Here is a 19993-nt window from a genome sequence, read left to right as displayed (position 1 = left end):
AATAAGCAATTAACATGCAACAGTACTACAAACTCAACTTGATGCATACTTAAAATTGGGAACATCATACTCAAAAAAAGTTAGCCCAACTTATTTGGGTTTACAGTGTACTTTTCGGCACTAAAATACATTTTTAATCAGCATTTTTTTTTTTTTACTTTGTCTCTTACTGAGTTGTCACCACGCATTATGAGATCATCTCCTACATGAAAGATGCATGGGATGTTGTCTTATATTTAGGCCAGAATATGACATCTTAAAAGGCAGAATAATCATGCATATGATGCCTTAAAATTTTCACTTGGCTTTGGAACAGAGCTTAAATCTGAGACTGGCCATTCAAAGGCACTAAAAACCCGGATGTTTCATTTTACGAAGAATACAGACTTTCTATAACGGCGTGCTGTTGCATCTTTCTAGTCCTCTAAGTCTAAAGACTCTGGGCTCTGAGGAAATCTCCTCCGGTAGGGACAGGGCAGGGTTATCATACCACTGCTCGGCTTGTTTCTTTGATTCTGGCTTGATGTTTATTGTGTCTGGAGACACTACGACCACATCTGGGTCATTCAGTCGAGCCGGGCTGCAGCACAACGCCGTGGTTTTGGTAATGAGTTTGTCAAGCGGTTTGAGAGAGTGCATCCACTGCGGGAGAAAGTCCCAGCTGCGCAGCGTCTTGGGCAGGTGTGTGGGACTGCGGGACTGCAGCAGGTTGACCAGGAGGACGAAGACGGTGAGCGCGGCGAACGGCGCACCCACGCCGACCATGGCCTGCCATCCGGCCAGAGAGATGCCGAACACGAGGCAGGGCAGCAGCAGGAAACAGACCAGCAGGTAGAGCACGGCAAACCAGCGGTACTTGGCTGTGCGTTCACCCAGCGCAGTCGCCATCCGGATGGGCAGACGAGTGAACGGGACTGGATACCACAGTAAAATCCCAAAGATGTTGAAGTAAAAATGGCACAAAGCAATCTGGAGGGAAGATGAGAGTATACAGCAGATTTACATGCACATAAATAATCAACAATTGTGTGATATAGATTGCATCTTAAAAAGTGCGAGATATAAACTTGCAATTTAGTTTTTTTTTTCTTCTCAGAATTGTATGATATAAATTCGAAATTCTGAGAAAAAACGTCAGTCTTTTTTGCCTCACAATTGGTCATTATAACATGCAATTGTGAGTTTATATCTCACTATTGTGAGAAAAAAGTCAGAATTGTGAGATAAAAAGACACAATTACCTTTTCTATTTTTTATTTCATGGCGGAAACAAGCTTCCATAGGAAATCTCTCTTTAAAACGATGCATAATTTTAGCTGAATCCATTAAACTCTGAATGTAATACTTCTGTTTAGGGATTTAAACAAACAAGTGGTTTGGGATGCCTAAGCACGCACCACTAATATGCATAAATAAATGCATAATAAGTGCTATACATCCAGGAGATGCATTTTATTCATCATCCAGTTGGAAAAGCAAGCAGACTTTCACCCTGAATTTTTGATAAGATGCAATGATTTTAGAAAATTGAAATTTCCAGTGAGTGCTCTGTGAAGGCTGTGATTGGTATCTCTCTCTGCCGTACCTGACATGCAGCGGGGAGCTTCTCTCTGGGGCTGGCGAGAGCGGCGAGGATGGCCGTGGTGGTCGTGCCAATGTTGGAGCCCAAGGTCAAAGGATACGCCCTATTGAGACTGATCACGCCAATGCCTGCGGACATACAGGAATTAAGAAGCGTGTTCAATCAATGCTATATGGAATCATCCTTTGGTTTGAGGAACAAGACTACGTTTGAAACAACATCTAGAGAATACATTTGTGAAACTGGACTTTTTACTCAAGCCTTTTAACTAGCCCCAGTCTTCCCATACATATGAACCATTCAAAAGTTTGGGGTTGGTAAGATTTTTTGAAAGATATCACAATAATGTTTCATTTAAAGGAGACATATCATGAAAATCTGACTTTTTCCATGTTGAAGTGCTATAATTGGGTCCGCGGTGCATCTACCAAGCCAAATAACGTGAAAAAGGACAACCCAGTAACTTTGTTTTTGGTAAGCCTTTCTCTGCAAGCATGTGAAAAAACGAGCTGCTCAGATTTCATTGTAAAAGTTGTAACTTCTTCCTGAGTCTCTCCATCAGTGTCGACTCCGGTTTGAACAATGTAAGGCTGAACACCGTTACTGACAATCCTCATTTTGGCTGCGTGAGATTCTCCAGCTTTGTTGTTGTTGAGCTGTTAAAGCTCCGCCCTCTTCTGGAGCAGCAGCTCATTTGCATTTAAAGGGACACACACAGAAACAGCGTGTTTTTGCTCACACCCAAATGGGGCAAATTTGACAAGCTATAATAAATGATCTGTGGGGGATTTTGAGCTGAAACTTCACACACACATTCTGGGGACACCAGAGACTTATATTACATCTTGTAAAAAGGGGAATTATAGGTCCTCTTTAACATTAGCTAACATGAACAAACAATAAACAGCTGGATTGTATTTACTAACATTAACGATTAATAAATACTGTAACAAATGTATTGCTCATTGTTCATGTTAGTTAATACATTAACTAATGCACTCTGGGTTAAAAACAACCCAAGTTAGGTTGAAAATGGACAAACCCAGCAATTGGGTTGTTTTAACCCAGTGGTTGGGTTAAATGTTTGCCCAACCTGCTGGGTAGTTTTATTTAACTCAACTGTTGTATAAAAATTACTGTATTGCTTGCTTAAAATGAACCTAAAATATGCTGGAAATTAACATGTATTAATATGTTTAATAAATGAGCATTTATTAAGAAGATAATGAATAATAAACAATAAAAATTTCTTATTAATAAATGTACACCTTTTGATTATTATTGTTATTTTATTGTTATATTGTATTACTCTAGTAATTATGTGTCTGATTTTTAATTTCTCACCTATTTTGGATTCATTTTAAGCCAGCCATATAGTCATTTTTAATCAGTAATTGGGTTAAATAAAACTACCCAGCACGTTGGGCAAACATTTAACCCAACCACTGGGTTAAAACAACCCAATTGCTGGGTTTGTCCATTTTCAACCCAACTTGGGTTGTTTTTAACCAAACATTTTTCAGAGTGTGTTAATAAGATTAATAAATGCTTAAAAAATATATATTGTTCATTGTTAGTTAATGCATTTATTAACGTTAACAAAAGGGACCTTATTGTAAAGTCTCTTCTGTTCATCAGGGCTGTTTTTATTTGATCAAATACACTAAAAAAAGTGAAATATTTTTACAATTTAAAATATCAGTTTTCTATGTGAATATATAGTAAAATATAATTTATTCCAGTGATGAAAGCTGAATTTTCAGCATCATTACTTCAGTCTTCAGCGTCACATGATCCTTCAGATATCATTCTGATATGGTGATTTGCTGCTCAAGAAACATTTCTGATTATCATCAATGTTGAAAACAGTTGTGCTGCTTCATATTTTTGTGGAAACTGATATATTTTATTTTTCAGGATTCTTTGATATCATCATATAATTTCTATAAACTCAAAATGAAGCAGGAAAAACATCAAAAAACAAACTACATGTAAATGTCCTCCTCATAATGAATTCAAATGACCTGTGAGATCATGGGGCTCCTGTCCTTTTGTCAGCGCTGATGATCTTTTAACCCTGTTTTTACTATTAATAATAAGTCCAGTGACACTTCAGCTCTCCAGGGGCTTTAATAAGTGATGAACTCCATGGAAACAGCCATCTCAAAGAGACAGAGGGATCCCCCCATTGGCTGAAAAGTTAATAATTACCATAATCACGCAGCAGTCCATGAATCATTGTGGAATAATGGGGTAAATTAATGAAGAAATAGTTGAAAGGGAAAGCACCATGAGTTTGCCTGACCTGACAGAGCTGAAGTCACAGATAATATTTATTACAGCCAATGAAGTTCATCCTCACCTTTGCTCTACATTTGTACATTTGAACAAAACAGCAAAAATTTATGAAAACTGCTGATTATTCGATCATTAATTTACAGCCGAAGCATCAGTGGTCTATAGTTTACCTTAAAAATGCAATAAAATCTGCTGGATTTTCTTTTCTTCACTGTGTGCATGCTCTTACATTTCTGGCCTGTGAATCTACAGAATGTATTTGTGGACTGGGATGGATGCATTATTAATGTGTTTTCAGTAATCTGGTGCTGCTGCCTGCTGGTGGTCTCCATCATGTATTGTGAACACTCTTCTAACTGGAGAGACTCACCTATGAGCGGAGTCATGGCAGAGGTGAAGACGGAGCTGCTCTGGATGATGAAGGTCATTCCTGCTCCCATCAGCATGGCCAGATATCCTGACAGCCAGCCCAGAGGATACGGGAAATCTGTGGAGGGGAAATCAGGAAACATGGACGTTAAAAATAGACACAAACGAGACAACTGTTGACGTACTGTAAGAGTTTAAAGCTGTGTGCACATGGGAAACATGTTACTTATGAAATCTCTTTATCAATTTTTTACTGAATTTGTTAACTGATGAATTTTGCAACATCGACAGTGTTATTGAGCTGAATAATAACACGTTTGTGCTCTGTAGAGCTGCTGAACTCATATAACTCATACTGAACTCTAATATTTTAAATTATATTTTTTTTTTTTCAGTTTTCATGTGAATTTTAGTTAAATTTTTAGTTATTTTATTAGTTTTTTTGTTTGTTTTAAATATTGCTTTACAGATTTAATTTATTTTAGTATAGTTCTATTAATATTTTAAATGAGGTTCTGCATTTTTTTATTTTAGTTACATTTTTAGGAATTTTATGTGCAGTTTTATTTTTTATTTTTTGTTCATATTTTAAATGAGCTTTTACTTATATATTTTTAGCTTTGATTTTTATGTTTTAGTTTAATATTTAGTGATTTTGTCATGTGCTTTCATCATTTTATTAGTTCTTTTGTTTTAAATATTGCTATATAGGTTTATTTATTTTTTATTTCAGTTGTAGTTTTTATTTATTTTAACATATTTTAATAATATTTTAAATGAGCTTTAATTTCTATATTTTTAGTTTTCATGTTAATTTTAGTTAATAGTAATTTCATTATATGCACTTGTGATTTTATTATTATTTTTAAATAGCTATATAGTTTTTAAAAAATATTTTTTATTTTATTATAGTTTTTTAAAAATATTTTAAATTATCTTTAACTTCTATATTTTTCATTTTCATTTAAATTTTAGTATTTTCATTATGTGCATTTGTATTTTTTTTTAACATTGCTATATAGGTTTAATTTATTTTATATTCCAGTTTTAGTTTTCATTTTTAGTGAGTTTTAGTTTTAATTTATTTCCAGTTAATAATTTTAGTGCTTCAACTTAAACTTATTTCAGTTTATCGCCAATGCAACATTTCGATTTTTAAATGTTTATATTTTTAACTAACATTTATATTTTATTTTATTTCAAATAACAGAAATGTTTTTTTTAATAGTTTTAGTTAAAGATAATTAATGGACTATTGTCTTTACAGCAGAATTTGAATGTGTCTCATATTGAAGAGCATTGATTATGTGAAGCTGCTTTGAATCAATATTGTTTTAGAGCATTAGCTATATAAATACAGGTGGCTTGAATTTATTAAATGCATGTTACACAACATCTACAAACAGCTTTGTGTGTGTTCGGTTGTGTAAATCCCCAACACTAACAGTAAATACTACAGTAACACTTCTCTCCTCCACTCACCCGTGTTGATGACCCCTTCAACGACCTTTGCCACTTGACCTTTGAGGAGTGAGTTGAGCACTTTGACGAGCAGCAGCAGACAGGAGCACAGCACCATCAGAGAGCCGGCTAACAGAACCAGCCCCACCGCCAGATCCGACAGACCCGAATCCACAAACAGATGCCGGCCTGCGGAGGACAAAAAACAGGCATAAAAACGGAGCAATTCCAATAGGGTCCTCACACCATCGGTGCTCGGGCCCTAATGAACACAGATGATCAGTAGGGGGCAGTATTATTTTAGTAACATTGAGATAAAAATCATTGCCAGGAAAATTCATGGTCAGTTTGGCAAGAGATGGTCGACAGAATCACCATGAGTCCGATACGACTGAAATAGTTAATGAATGGCGATATGGTTTCTATACATTTTTATTTCGGTTTTATTTAGTACATCAAGTTTATTTATTTATTTTTTTTCAGTTAATTTTTATTTTATTTCAAGTAACAAATTTTTTTTTTTTTTTTGTGGTTTTAGCATGCAAAACTGCAAATAAATAGAAAATATAAAAAATACAAATACATAAAATACAAATAAATCAAATCTGAAAATAAAGAAAGCGAACAGATTAATAAAGTAAATGAATAGAATGTAAATAAAAATATAAATTAATAGAAAGTAAATAAAAGTATATAAATAAATAAATAATAGAAAGTAAATAATAAATAAATAGAAAGTAAATAAATAACAACAAAAATATAGGAATAAAACCTAAAATTAAATAAATAGAAAATGAAAAAAACAAACATATACATAAATAAAACCTATTAATAAATAAAGAAAGTGAATAGAACGTAAATAAATACATGGAAAGGAAATAATAAAATAACTACTAAAAACTAGAATAAAAAAATAAAAAATAAAGTGGGATAAATGAATAGAAAGTAAATAAAAATAAATAAATTGCAAGTAAATAAAAAAATAAATAAAAAAAATAAAAATAAATAAAAACTAAAAAAAAAAAAATGGATGGAAATTAAATAAATAAAATGTACACACACACACACACACACACACACAAATCCTGGATAGAAGAAATAAGACAAACTTATTTCACTTAAATGACTCTAAGATTACACTCACATTTCTCTGTGTTGATCGGCTTGCTGATATTCTGTATGATCCAGGTGAGATTACTGTCCTTCCCACAATGCAGTTCAGCGGAGCAGTTCTGGGCGGCAGCTGCTGTCACATTCACTGAAGACTGAAGAGAGAGAAACAGCAGAACTTCTCTAAAAACGACTGCACAACAGAAGAAGAGCAAGTATTACAGTCTGCCAGAGACCATCACAGATCAGTGAACGCTGACGTGACAGTGAGTGATGATGATGAGTGTCAATGACTGACAGACTGTGTTTGTCTCAGTGCTCTTTAAACGCCTATCCAAACACAACCTGACCAGGAAAAGTTCACTTTACACATGAAGGCTAGTATTAGTTTAGTGTGAATCCGTGAGGGAGAAACTCACTGTCAGGAACACGTCCAGGTCTCATTTCTACAGAAGCTTCTTTATGCAATGGAATAAAAATTGAGAAAGTAATTGTGACTTTTATCTTGCAATTGTGATTTGAACTCAGATTTTAGAACTTGGAATTGCAATAATCTCATAATTCTGAGGGGAAAAAGTAAGAATTGTGAGATATAAACTCGCAATTGTGGGAAATTGTGCAATAAAAAAATCTTAAATACTTCTTTTATTTTTTATTCTGCGGCAGAAACAAGCTTCCATACATGTCAAAGATATAAGAAAGTATTTTTTAAGGAAAAAAAAGCTTATTTTTGTTCATTTTGATATAATTTTCAGTTAAACATAATCATTCTATATTCTCATTTAAGTGGGAAAAAAATTGTTATTTATTAAACACAAAATAACAAATGCTCTGTTCCAATAATGAGAAAATATAAAATAAAATAAAATAAAATAAAAAAAACAGCATAAAAATTTGCATGCAATTTATATAAAAATAAATAAATTTGAATACATTTTATGGAAAATTAAACAAATCTATAATTTGTAAACATTTCTTTTGTCATTTTATGTGTGTGTGTTTGTATATAAACTTATTGCATAAAATGAATCAAGCAAAATTACATCAAGAAACAAGAAACTTTAGGTTAATTTGAAAGTGTGTCAGTAAATTCTTGATATGTGTGATTATGAGCATGAACAATGTTTGTGTCAGGAGAAAGTTACCACAAATACGCTGGACTTGCACCAGACTTTCACGAGGCTGTGATTCCTCATGGACTCGTCGCCCAGGGCGATGCCCGTTATCACCGATTTATCCAGCTAGAAGGGCGAGACGCCACAGTCAGCATGAGACTCTGTGTGCCGCTGTGAGCACTGACAGAAAATACACCCTGACAGAAGATCCTGCATATCTCAACACCGGAGGAAACATGAGTCTGAACACACTGACCACAGATTTAACGATGATATGCAGGACACAGGATTTTATTTGAAGGAAATAAACGAAAACAACTAGACTTCACTGTAAAGTAATACATTTGAACTTGTGGTGAAGTCAAGCGGGTCCTTGTGGTAATTACAGTGTGGCGTGCAGGAAATCCAAACAACCTCGAATTTGGCTTATCATTTAAAACATGTAAGTAGTAGCAACTTTACATGGCCGCTCACCAACATAAATGTGCGCTATTATTAGGTGCATATCCAAGAGTTTGTGAAGCTAAAGTATAGTGCGTTTTCTGCAAGACATGGAGGCGCCGGCGCGATCACTGGAGTTTATTTTTTATAACAACAGGAACAAGAGTAATACATGATTCGAAACTGTAAAGGGTCTAAACTCACAATAACTAGTAAACGCTGTGCTTTTGAAAAATAAAGATAACTGAAACTCAGCGTATACTTGCCTCACAGACATGAGAAATACATTTATCCAAATCTTGAAATGTCGACTTTTAAACGAGCCAGTTCAAATCGAACACAAATACTATTGACTTATGTGTGAAAGTTGCATTTATCTCTGAAGGTGTGTTCACTATACTGTGGAGATGAAGTCAGCAACTTCATCTCTGACTCAAAAAACACTAGTTTATTAAAGGGTTAGTTCACCCAAAAATGAAAATTCTGTCACTTATTACTCACCCTCATGTTGTTCCACACCCATAAGTCCTTTGTTCATCTTCAGAACACAAATTAAGATATTTTTGATGAAATCCGATGGCTCAGTGCATTGCCAGCAAGATAATTTCCTTTTTCAATGCCCATAAAGCTACTAAAGACATATTTAAAACAGTTCAGACTTCAACCTTAATATTATAAAGCAACGAGAATACTTTTTGTGTGCCAAAAAAAAAACTAAATAGTGACTTTATTCCACAATATCTAGTGATGGGCGATTTCAAAACACTGCTTCATGAAGCGTTACGAATCTTTTGTTTCGAATAAGTGGTTCGGAGCGTCAAAATCCCATGATTTCAGTAAACGGGGCTTCGTTACGTCATTAGTGTTTTTTTCACGTGACTCTGGCGGTTTGATTCACGCTCCAAAACACTGATTTGAAACTAAAGCTTCGAAGCTTCATGAAGCAGTGTTTTGAAATCGCCCATCACTAGATTTTGTTGAATAAAGTCACTATTTTGTTATTTTTGGTGCACAAAAAATATTCTTGTCACTTTATAATATTAAGGTTGAACCACTGTACTCACATGAACTGTTTTAAATGTAATAGCTTTCTGGGCATTGAAAAAGGGAGTGTTATTGCTGGTGATGCAGGCCTCACTGAGTCATCAGATTTTATCAAAAGTATCTTAATTTGTGTTACGGGTGTAGAACAACATGAGGGTGAGTAATTAATGACAGAATTTTCATTTTTGGAGGAACTAACCCTTTAATAAATAATTAAAATGTCTCCTTGCTATTTTTTCTGGACACATTCATTATCATTACTTTGCAGCAAGCCTTATGTGTGCGCTTGAGCGTAGAATAGGCTATATCAAGCCTATATATATTAAACGCTCATTATGGTTCAGTATTCTCCTCAGTATATATTTAAGTAATTAAATTAATACAAAGTGCAATTAGTTGACTAATGGCATTAATGAACGACTAATAGTCGACTAGAAAAATCTTTCTCACACTGGACTAATAATTCTGTTTCATATGGAAGAGGATTAGGGCCAAGCAATAATAAAAAAATAAAACCATCTCGAGATTAAAGTTGTTAAATTTTGAGAAAAAACTCATTAAATTTTGAGAAAAAAGTCAAAATAAAATGTTGAGAATAAAGTTATTAAATTATGAGAAAAAAGTCGTCAAATAAAGTCATTAAATTACGAGAAAAAAGTCGTTCAATTATGAGAACAAATTCGTAATTTAACGAATTTGTTCTCGTAATTTAACGACTTTTTTCTCATAATTTAATGAGTTTCTTCTCAACATTTTATCTTGACTTTTTTCTCGAAATTTAACGACATTTTTCTCGAAATTTAACGACATTCTCAAAATACGAGAAAAAAAATCATTAAATTATGAGAAAAATGACGTTAAATTTCGAGAAAAATGTCGAGATAAAATGTTGAGAACAAACTCATTAAATTATGAGAAAAGTCATTAAATTACGAGAACAAATTCATTAAATTATGAGAAAAATGTTGTTAAATTTCAAGAAAAAAGTCGAGATAAAATGTTGAGAACAAACTCATTAAATTATGAGAAAAAAGTTGTTAAAATACGAGAAAAAAATCATTAAATTATGATTTTTTTCTCGTATTTTAACAACTTTTTTCTCATAATTTAATGAGTTTGTTCTCAACATTTTATCTCGACTTTTTTCTTGAAATTTAACGACATTTTTCTCATAATGTAACGAGTTTTTTCTCGTAATTTAACGAGTTTATTGTCAACATTTTATCTCGACTTTTTTCTCATAATTTAACGAATTTGTTCTCGTAATTTAATGACTTTATTCTCAACGTTTTATCTCGACTTTTTTTCTTCATTGAAATTTAACAACTTTAATCTCGAGATGGTTTTAGTTTTTTATTATTGCTTGGCCCTAATCCTCTTCCGTAGTTTCATCCTATTGACAACTTTTTTGTTGTTTATTTATTTATTCCCTCTTTATCTTGTCTTGTGCACAAAGTTATGTATTATGTTTTATGTTACAGTTCAAAAGCAAGAATAAAACATATTAATAAAGAATATATTCACCCTCCATTACAAAAAAGTAAAAACAAAGAAATATCAAGATAATTTACACATTTTTTTACTACACAGTGTCCTGGTGGGCCCATATGCCTGGCGCACACACACACACACACCTGTATGATGAGTTTGGTGAAGGGCTCGGTGAGCGTCTTCAGCAGTTCAGGCGCTTCATCTCCGCTGTGCAGCTGAAAGCCGCTGACAGTGACTCTGGCCAGGAAACTCATCAGACCCGACGCCACCTCGAGCGGCAGCAGCACCAGCACAGACAGCCAGTTAAAACAGTCGTGGATCGTCGCCCCGGCAAACGCCCTGGAGAACGACAGGATTACTTATAACAGCTTAAAATTATAATTACTGTTTATAGTCTTCGCATATATCATTGATGCTTTTTTAATACGTGTTTTTCCTGGATAAAATCAGAAGAGAAAGGAAATTTGTTGATTGAGGTTGTAAAAGTCCACCTGAAATGACACTGGCAGCACATTCAGTCTGTAATGTGATGGAAATGATAAATTATTTATGTGGAATTGGATGGTTTCATATCAGAAAAGGCTTTCTAAACAGAACATGAAGGCTGAAGGTCATCACCATTATTTGCTCCAGAGATGATGTATTTTTGTAGGACAAAACCCAGAAATGAGTTGCATTTGAGCACTTCTGGTTCCATCGTCCTGGAGTCAATGTGTTTTTGAATGTGAATGGCTGAAATAAGGTCTGTGGTGAACACAAGCTTATTTTCTGCAGTAATTCAAAAGCCAATGCGGCTGGTGGGTTTTTGTCGAGGGAACCGGGAAGATGCTGACTGGTGGGTCGGCCTACAGAAATATTATATGCTATTATTGCCAGGATTTTGGAAAGGTTGCATTACCTAAAACAACACCTGAATAGGTACACACTGCAAAAAGTGATTTATATTTTTGCAAATATATGTCAATGGTGTCAGAAAAATAAACTTGATTTCCTTCTAATTTTTTTCCCACCTTTTTAGGCAGATAATTTTTTTCTTGTTTTAATCAGAAACTCACTTAATTTCTCAGAAAACAAGACTTCAGGATGTCATTTTGCATCACAATTACCTTGATATCACATTATTAAGATTATTTGTACTGGAAAACACAAAAATACCAAGGTAGAGAATCACTTTTTGCAGTATATACTTGACTATTGCATCGCATTAGTCTACACCTAGGTGGCGTAAGCTGAAATTGAAGTCATTTCAGAGGCAGGAAAAAAAGTTATTGCATTTTGATGAAAGCTTAGAAAGATAATTAGTTTTCTAAGAAATAACACGCACTGATCAATTATTCACAGCAAGACCTAGAACATGCATTGACAATGTAAATGGGCACAATTTTGATTTCATGTTGATTTTAAGAAATCAATTCTGCAACATTGAGAAGCATTTTGCAAGTGAGCTTATAAATACTTTAAGTGAACAAAATGGTTGCATGTCAGTGTGATTTAATCCTGTTAATAACAGTGATGGTGAAAATCATTTGGTTGGTACCGTTTAAATTCGTTCCTCTCTCCCGCCTGCATCAGGGCGACGATGGTGTTGGTGACAGACGTGCCGATGTTGGAGCCCATGATGATGGGGACGGCAGACTTCACTTCAAGCACTACACACACACACACACACACGCACACGGATACAAACACACATTTACACTGCTGGACAAAAGATTTAAATATGGCTGCAACAATGTCTCTTCTGCTCATCAAGGCTGCATTTATTTAATGAAAAATACAGTAAAAACAGAAATATTGTAAAAAAAAATTTACAATTTAAAATATCTGTTTTCTATGTGAATATATAGTTAAATATAATATATATCCAGTGTTCAAAGCTGAATTTTCAGCATCATTACTCCAGTCTTCAGTGTCACATGATCCTTCAGAAATCATTTTGAAAAGTGTTTTTTTTCCTCAGAATTGGACTTTATAACACGTAATTGCAAGAAAAAAGTCAGAATTGTGAGTTTATATCTCACAATTCTGACATAATTCATAATTTTGACTTTATTTCTTGCAATTGTGAGTTTATATCTCACAATTCTGACATTATAACTCTCAAATGCAAGTTTATATCTTGCAATTGTGAGAAAAAAGTTCAGAATTGTGAGATAAACAGTCACAGTTATCTTTTTTATTTTTTATTTAGTGGCAGAAACAAGCTTCCAAAGAATAGAAAGGTCAAAAGAACAGCATTTATTTGAAATATAATCTTTTGTAACTTCATAAATGTCTTTACTGTCACTTTTGATCAATTTGATGCATCTTATTTTAATCTTACTCACAACAAACTTTAAAATGGTAGTTTATAATGAATAATCAGAAATGTTTCTTGAGCAGCAGATCAGCATATCAGAATGATTTCTGAAGGATCATGTGACATTGAAGACTGATGCTGAAAATTCAGCTTTGATCACAGGAATAAATTACATATTAAATTTTATTTTAAATAGTAATAATATTTCACTGTTTTTACTGCATTTTTGATCAAATAAAAGCAGTCTTGGAGAGACTTTATTTAAAAACATTATAAATGCCCTTCTATTAAATGCATTATAGAGTTTTATATTTTCTAAGTGGTGTTTGCATGTGCAAAATTCACCATCATGATGTATCTCTTCTGATGCTGGATATGACATCTTATCATTTCCATTGTTTCAACTGACTCTTAAATCAGGCTGGCATTAGAGTCAAGTCACATCTCCATTCAGAGACTATCAATGTGTAATTTAGCATCAGTAATTGCAGTAATTACAGTCCCTTGCTCTGCTGTGGTTTGCAGCTGGAGTGTGTTTTCGCTGAAGACCCACAGATCTTAGTGTGAATGAACACACTCCCACATCCATTAGCTCCAATTCATTTACTCAGAGAAAAGCAAGGTTATTCCCTTCAATCCATTTCAAAACATCAAGATTTCTTTCAAGAGACTGAACTGCTGTGGAGTCTGAAACCCATCAGCTTCACACACACACACACACACACACACACACACGCTGTACAGTCTAGGTTACTGGCTAAAATGCTTCTATTTTGCCTTTTTCTAAATGAATGCACATTTTATTTCGGCATAAACATTTGAGTAAAAGTTGCACTGAAAAATTCTGATGTTGTTGAAATATCATTTTACACCATAATTTCTTGTTTTAATATTTTCTAATCCCATTTGGCATGTGATCTCAGACTTTTAGATCTCCCACTGTTGCTGCTATATAATAAATCTCTTTATTGTGCTAAACATAAGCTCATTAACCCAAACAAAACTTCCTAATTAAAGCCGTGCATCTGTTGCGATTTCATCGGCGCTCTGGTGTTTCTCTGGATCGAGCTCTGATAGTCACACTTCACAAGCTTCTCACACTTTGAGGCCGTCGCTGCAAATGCACCAGCTAATTAGTTCATCCGTGAGAGATGTCACTTCATTAAAGCTGGGAAAATTATGCAACAACATATAGAGATAAGGCTTTCCGGAAATAATGTGGAATAAAAAGTACCAAGTTTCGCAAGAGCAGACGATCGCAGAGAATTAAGCCATGAGTCACTATTTTTGTTAAAAGGAACTTTGGATGTCATGAAGTTCTGGATCAGATAAAAAGTTAAGGTAAGTTAAGCTAAAAGCATGTCGCCAGGAATTTTACGTCCGTCTGCACGAGTACCTAGACACTGATGGGTTTATGTTCAATGATATGAAAATAAAAACAACCAATATATTGACTTTTAAAGTCACTTTTTTTGTCTATTCACTGTTTTTGTCTTTGAATGATGTTCATTTATGGGTGTTTCTCAGTACAAATAAAATGCATATAAATATGTATATGAATATGTGAACATATTAACAATTTGTTCCCATGATTTAGTAATACATCAGCATGTTTTAAGAATTCGTTCCCTCTTTTTAAGTAAATTGTGTGCACGGTTTAATAATTTGTTCCCTTGTTTAAGTTTAAAGGAAGGAACAAATTAGTCCAACAACACCACGATTTACTAAAACGAGAGAACAAAATCTTATTTCTTTAAAAAAAGTTTTTTTGTTTGTTTGTTTTTTTTTTGCGGGGCTCTGTATGTGTAATATGTATTTATGTATAGAAATAAATAAATCTAAATAAAGAAATAAATATTTAAATTAATTGCCATTTTATGTACACTATGGTTCAAAAGATTGGGATTTTTTAATGTTTCTGAAAGAAATCTCTTCTGCTCACCAAAGCTGCATTTACTTGATGATAAATACAGTAAAAACAGTAATATTGTGAAATATTATTATAATTTAAAATGTCTGTTTTCTATGTGAATATATAGTAAAGTGTAATTTATATCCAGTGATCAAAGCTGAATTTTCGGCATTATTACTCCAGTCTTCAGTGTCACATGATCCTTCAGAAATCATTCTGATATGATGATTTGCTGATCAAGAAACATTTATCATTATTATCAATGTTGAAAACAGTTGAGCTGCTTCAGATTTTTGTGGAAACCTTCATACATTTTTTCAGGATTCTTTGATAAATAGAAAATTCAAAAGAACAACATTTATTTTAAATAGAAATGTTGTGACATTATAAATGTCATCTGTCACTTTTGATCAGTTTAATGCAGCCTTGCAAATTTTTATTTTTTTTTAAAGAAAAATAATTACTGACCCCAAAATTCTGAATGGTATTGTACTTAATTATATTTGAATGATTTGATGATATGAACCTGAGGTTATGATTTTAGTCTGTGCTAAAAATGAGTTGCATTTCTTACATCCAGACGAGACCAAGCTGACCACAATGGATGTGGAAGTACTCGAGCTCTGGACCAGAACCGTGACCAGTATCCCCACCATGAGTCCGGCGACGGGGTTGGACAGGATGACATTATCCTTGAAAATGTCTCCAGCCACTTTGCCTGACAAAAGAGAGAAACACTTGCTTCATTTTAGTGAACTAGTTTTGCTGTGATCATCCTAAAGGGTTAATTCACCCAAAAATGAACATTCTGTCATCATTCACTCACCCTCATGTCAACACAAACCAATATGACTTTTTCTTCTTTGGAACACAAAATGTTTACATACAATGAAACCGTTTAGGGACTGCTGATTATTTTGATTTTATTTTTTCCATCTGCCCCTATTCACTTTTATAGGTATAACGAACATGACTTATCTGTTTCACAGAAAAAAAGTAACCATACAGGTTTAAAAATGACAAGAGCAAGTGAATCATGACAATTTTGGGTGAACTAACCCTGTAACAGCAGGTTATGCTTGTTTTTGCACAGATGACATGCACCACAGCGCTGACTGCTCAAGTTAATCATGCAAAGCCATTTCTTCATCGTCATTAACATGTTTAGAATTGATTAACTAAATCTTAATGTCTAACCAATGATTTGAGAAAGCCTCATTTCACACATGTACAACAGTTCAAATCTTTGAAAAATGAGAAACAACCCAATAATGATACACTCTAAAAAATGCTGGGTTAAAAACAGCCCAGGTTGGGTTTAAAATGGACAAAACCAGTGTTTGGGTAAATGTTTGCCCAACCTGCTGGGTAGTTTTATTTAACTCAACTGTTGTTTAAAAATGACTGTATTGCTTGCTTAACCCTCAGGGGTCTTTTTGGGTCCCTGGAGAAGTTTTGACATGCCCTGACATTTGTGCTTTTTTCAGTTGTTCATAAACATATTAATGGAAAAAAGTGTCATTACACTGTATTCAGCACAAACTAGGCTACAATAATATGTGAGGAACATGTATGTACATGTTTGTGTTTTTGAAGGAATAACGTTTATGCGTGGTTATTGAAAAAACAAAAAACTTAAGTCACTGAAATAAGGCCAAAAAATATATATTAAATCTTTGTTCAAAAGACTTCTGGGTATTTGAGTTAGTAGACTAGAGTTTTTGCTTCAAAATGAGGTAAAAATTATGCTGCCTGCTTGTTCATATAAAACAATAGAGAGATTTAAATTTTCTAAAACATCTTTGGTCAAGAAACACAGTATGCGTGGAGGCGTGAATAATCATGAATAATGGGTGATTCTCACCTGAGAAGACAAAAGAATTGCATAAAGAGCTCTAATGAGCTGCATAAATAATGAGCTAGAGTATTTTGAGTCTCTTTCACACTGGTTAGAAAAAAAACGCGGTGATCACACCAGCGTGACTGCCGACCCGAGAGTGTTAAAATCAGCCCAAAGTATGTTGGAAATTAACATTTATTAATAAGTCTAATAATTAAACAATAAACATTCATTAAATTGCTTATTAATAAATGTTCACCTTTTGCTTATTATTATTGCCTCTAGTAATTATGTCTGATTTTTAATTTCTAACCTATTTTGGGTTCAGTCAAATGTTGGGCAAACATATAACCCAACTGCTGGGTTAAAACAACCCAATCACTGGGTTTGTCCATTTTCAACCCAACTTTTTTTTTAAACCCAGTGTACTATTATGTAGAATTGCATGAAAACAAAATAACATTTCAGCCCAAAATAACAGAAAAAGCACATGGGAATTTGTCTGGGAAATGTGCTTAATTGAAAGTCAAAATCAAAGCTAGAAAGCAAAATGGCTGAAAGGTCAAAGAAAACTTTAAAGCAAGTAAAGATGTGGTTAACAGATGCAAAACGGCTGGTTAAGGGTGAATAATTACCTCCAGCCAGCTGAAAAGCAGAGCTTAGGACGTCCAGAGAACAAACAAACCCATAGAGCAGGAGCAGGAGCAGAGGAACCCTCAGCAAACTGATGAACAGTGAAGAAGACATTTCTTTATGTCTGTCCTCGCTAATCTTTGTGGGCGCTGCAGGAGAGAAAAACAGTTGCCAAAATACATGATTAAATACATGATGTTTGTGTTTTGATGTGCACGTGAGCTAGTTTATTAACAGTTACTTTGTACAGTTCAAAATAAGCATGACTCTAAAAGTCCTAAAAAATCCAGACAGAATGTTTGACAGACACACAATGGACTTTGGGAAGTTATCCTCCTTCCCAGGGTTTGGTCACCTTCAGTGTTGGAGGTCTGGTCATGGCAGCCGCTCACCAGGTCCAGAGCTGTGCTGGTTTTTCTGGGGTCGTGACCCGCAGCTGGGTCAGAAAGAAGATATTATGTCACTTATGCATTATTCTATACAGTGGTCCTCAAAAACAACTTAAAACACTTAAATCACATGTATTCTATCAATAAAATCCCAACAACTTCTGTTAGTTTTGCTTGTAACATATAACTAGCTTTCTTTAAAGTAAATGCCACTTAATGCATAAGTGTACACCCCCCTGAACTAATACTGAGTTGAAGAACCTTTTGAACTTGAAAATCAATGTTTCTGACGTCTTACCATTGAAGCTGATATTCTGCTCTGTAGTGGTGATTCTGATTGGTCGTGATGACATGGTGCCGTCTGTGTGGAGATCAAAAGAGATTTCATAACCATTGTGCAGGAATTCAGGCTTGTTTTATTGTTTTTTTCATTTAAAAGGAACGGTTACTGTAAATAGGATTTACATATTGAAATTCATATGCAAATACGGCTCTTCTACAGCAGGGTTTTTCCTGCATTGAAAATATTTTGGAGGCTGCCAAAATGAATCTTTGTACCACCAAAGCTTTATTTGATCATTTACTGTGACCATCCATGCCGTTCTGCTCTACTCGCACCCACTGATGGCTGGCTGCTTTACCACACTGTGAAGAGCATCAAAGGTTTCTATTTATCACGTGTTTTTGCAGCGTAGCCAATCACAGAAATGTCTGTTGAGCATGTGAATGCAATGGCCAATCAGATGTGTTCAAGTTAGTCAGAATTCGCTCAGCGCCGCTGAGTTTGTTTCCACATGCTCATGAATACTTTCATCAGATGATCTGTGCATTAAGTCTTGGAGTGTAAATGTGAAATAATAGACCTGCCACTTCTTCTATGTAATGTGTTACTATGTTTTCAGATTGGATTATGATCTGTCCTGACAGTGATTACTTTTTATTTCATGAAAATAGCATAAGTTAACATTACAAGTTGTTTCTTTGTATTTGGGCCATTGAAGAATAAGTTTTTAAAAGTGTAAAAAAACATAATGGAGACATAATTGATTTTAAAGGTTTATTATGTGGTTTTTATAATCAATTGACACTGTTTTTGTCATTTTTTACAAGATGGACAAAATTTGTCACCAAAAAAGTCATTTGGTTTAACCGAATGACACTTTTGGTTATACCGGATGACAATATTTTCAAACAATCCTAACAGGCTGATATCTAGCTAACTAATGAAAGGACAATCAAACATGTTATATTTAGTACAAGTTTTTAAAATATTACAACATTTTCCATGTTTAATAGCGGTTGCACCAAATGATCCTGATGTTTCGGGACATGCGTATGAGCAAGAGAAAAGATGAATTTTTCAAATAGTTAAAGAGAGTTTGTTACTTTGCCTCACAACTATGTGGGCCTTTGCAGGTGTCTGAATGATGTCACATCCTGTCACATGATACTGAACGCATGACTTGATCCAAAATGGTCCCTTTATATCGGTTACTCCGAATGACATCAATGAAATTAATGTTTCCGGACATTCTTTCTCATAACAAAGCAGCAACCTTTACACAAAATGTTGACAGATGATGTTATAAAATTATGCCAGAATAAAAAATATGTACATTTATTACATTTTAAGATATTTTAATCATAAATGAAATGGCTGTATTGGCCTTTGAACGGTTAAACCAAATGACCTTTTGACAGTTCAAAATCTTTAAAATCCCTTTATATGCAGCAAAATATAATTAAAACCTTTTGGATTCAATAAAAGAGATCTAGTTGTACTATTTTACATACTTTGGATGTCATATCTGTTTTTTATTATTATTAAGGCCTTTTGGCAAAAAAATTACCCATCACGTCATTGACCCATTCTTGAGTCTATGGCAGCCCATAGAAGCGTATGGTAGAAAGTAGTGAAATTTGGCACACAGGCAGAGGATAGACTGAACATTAACCATAGCAATTTTGGAGTCTCTAACTCAATCCCTCTAGCGCCACCAACTGTTCAA

At 34.1% G+C, this 19993-nt stretch overlaps 1 protein-coding gene across 1 annotated transcript; it reads right to left on the bottom strand.

Annotated features, from left to right (window-relative positions):
- Nucleotides 1-390: 390 nt before the first annotated feature.
- slc34a1a (solute carrier family 34 member 1a) lies at nt 391-18020 on the bottom strand. The gene is made up of 11 exons (XM_067383576.1): nt 17951-18020; nt 17598-17744; nt 15697-15840; nt 12449-12560; nt 11055-11250; nt 7966-8061; nt 6855-6975; nt 5732-5899; nt 4251-4367; nt 1586-1710; nt 391-969 (listed from the first exon to the last, which is right to left on the bottom strand). The coding sequence occupies exons 2-11, from the start codon at nt 17707-17709 to the stop codon at nt 391-393; spliced, it is 1770 nt and encodes a 589-aa protein (XP_067239677.1). The 5' UTR covers nt 17710-17744; nt 17951-18020.
- Between the last annotated feature and the right edge of the window lie 1973 nt (nt 18021-19993).

The sequence above is a fragment of the Chanodichthys erythropterus genome, chromosome 1, assembly GCF_024489055.1.
Source record: "Chanodichthys erythropterus isolate Z2021 chromosome 1, ASM2448905v1, whole genome shotgun sequence".
NCBI lineage: Eukaryota > Metazoa > Chordata > Actinopteri > Cypriniformes > Xenocyprididae > Chanodichthys > Chanodichthys erythropterus.
The sequence above is the reverse complement of the archived record's forward strand: the minus strand, read 5'-3'. Positions and strand labels throughout refer to the sequence as shown.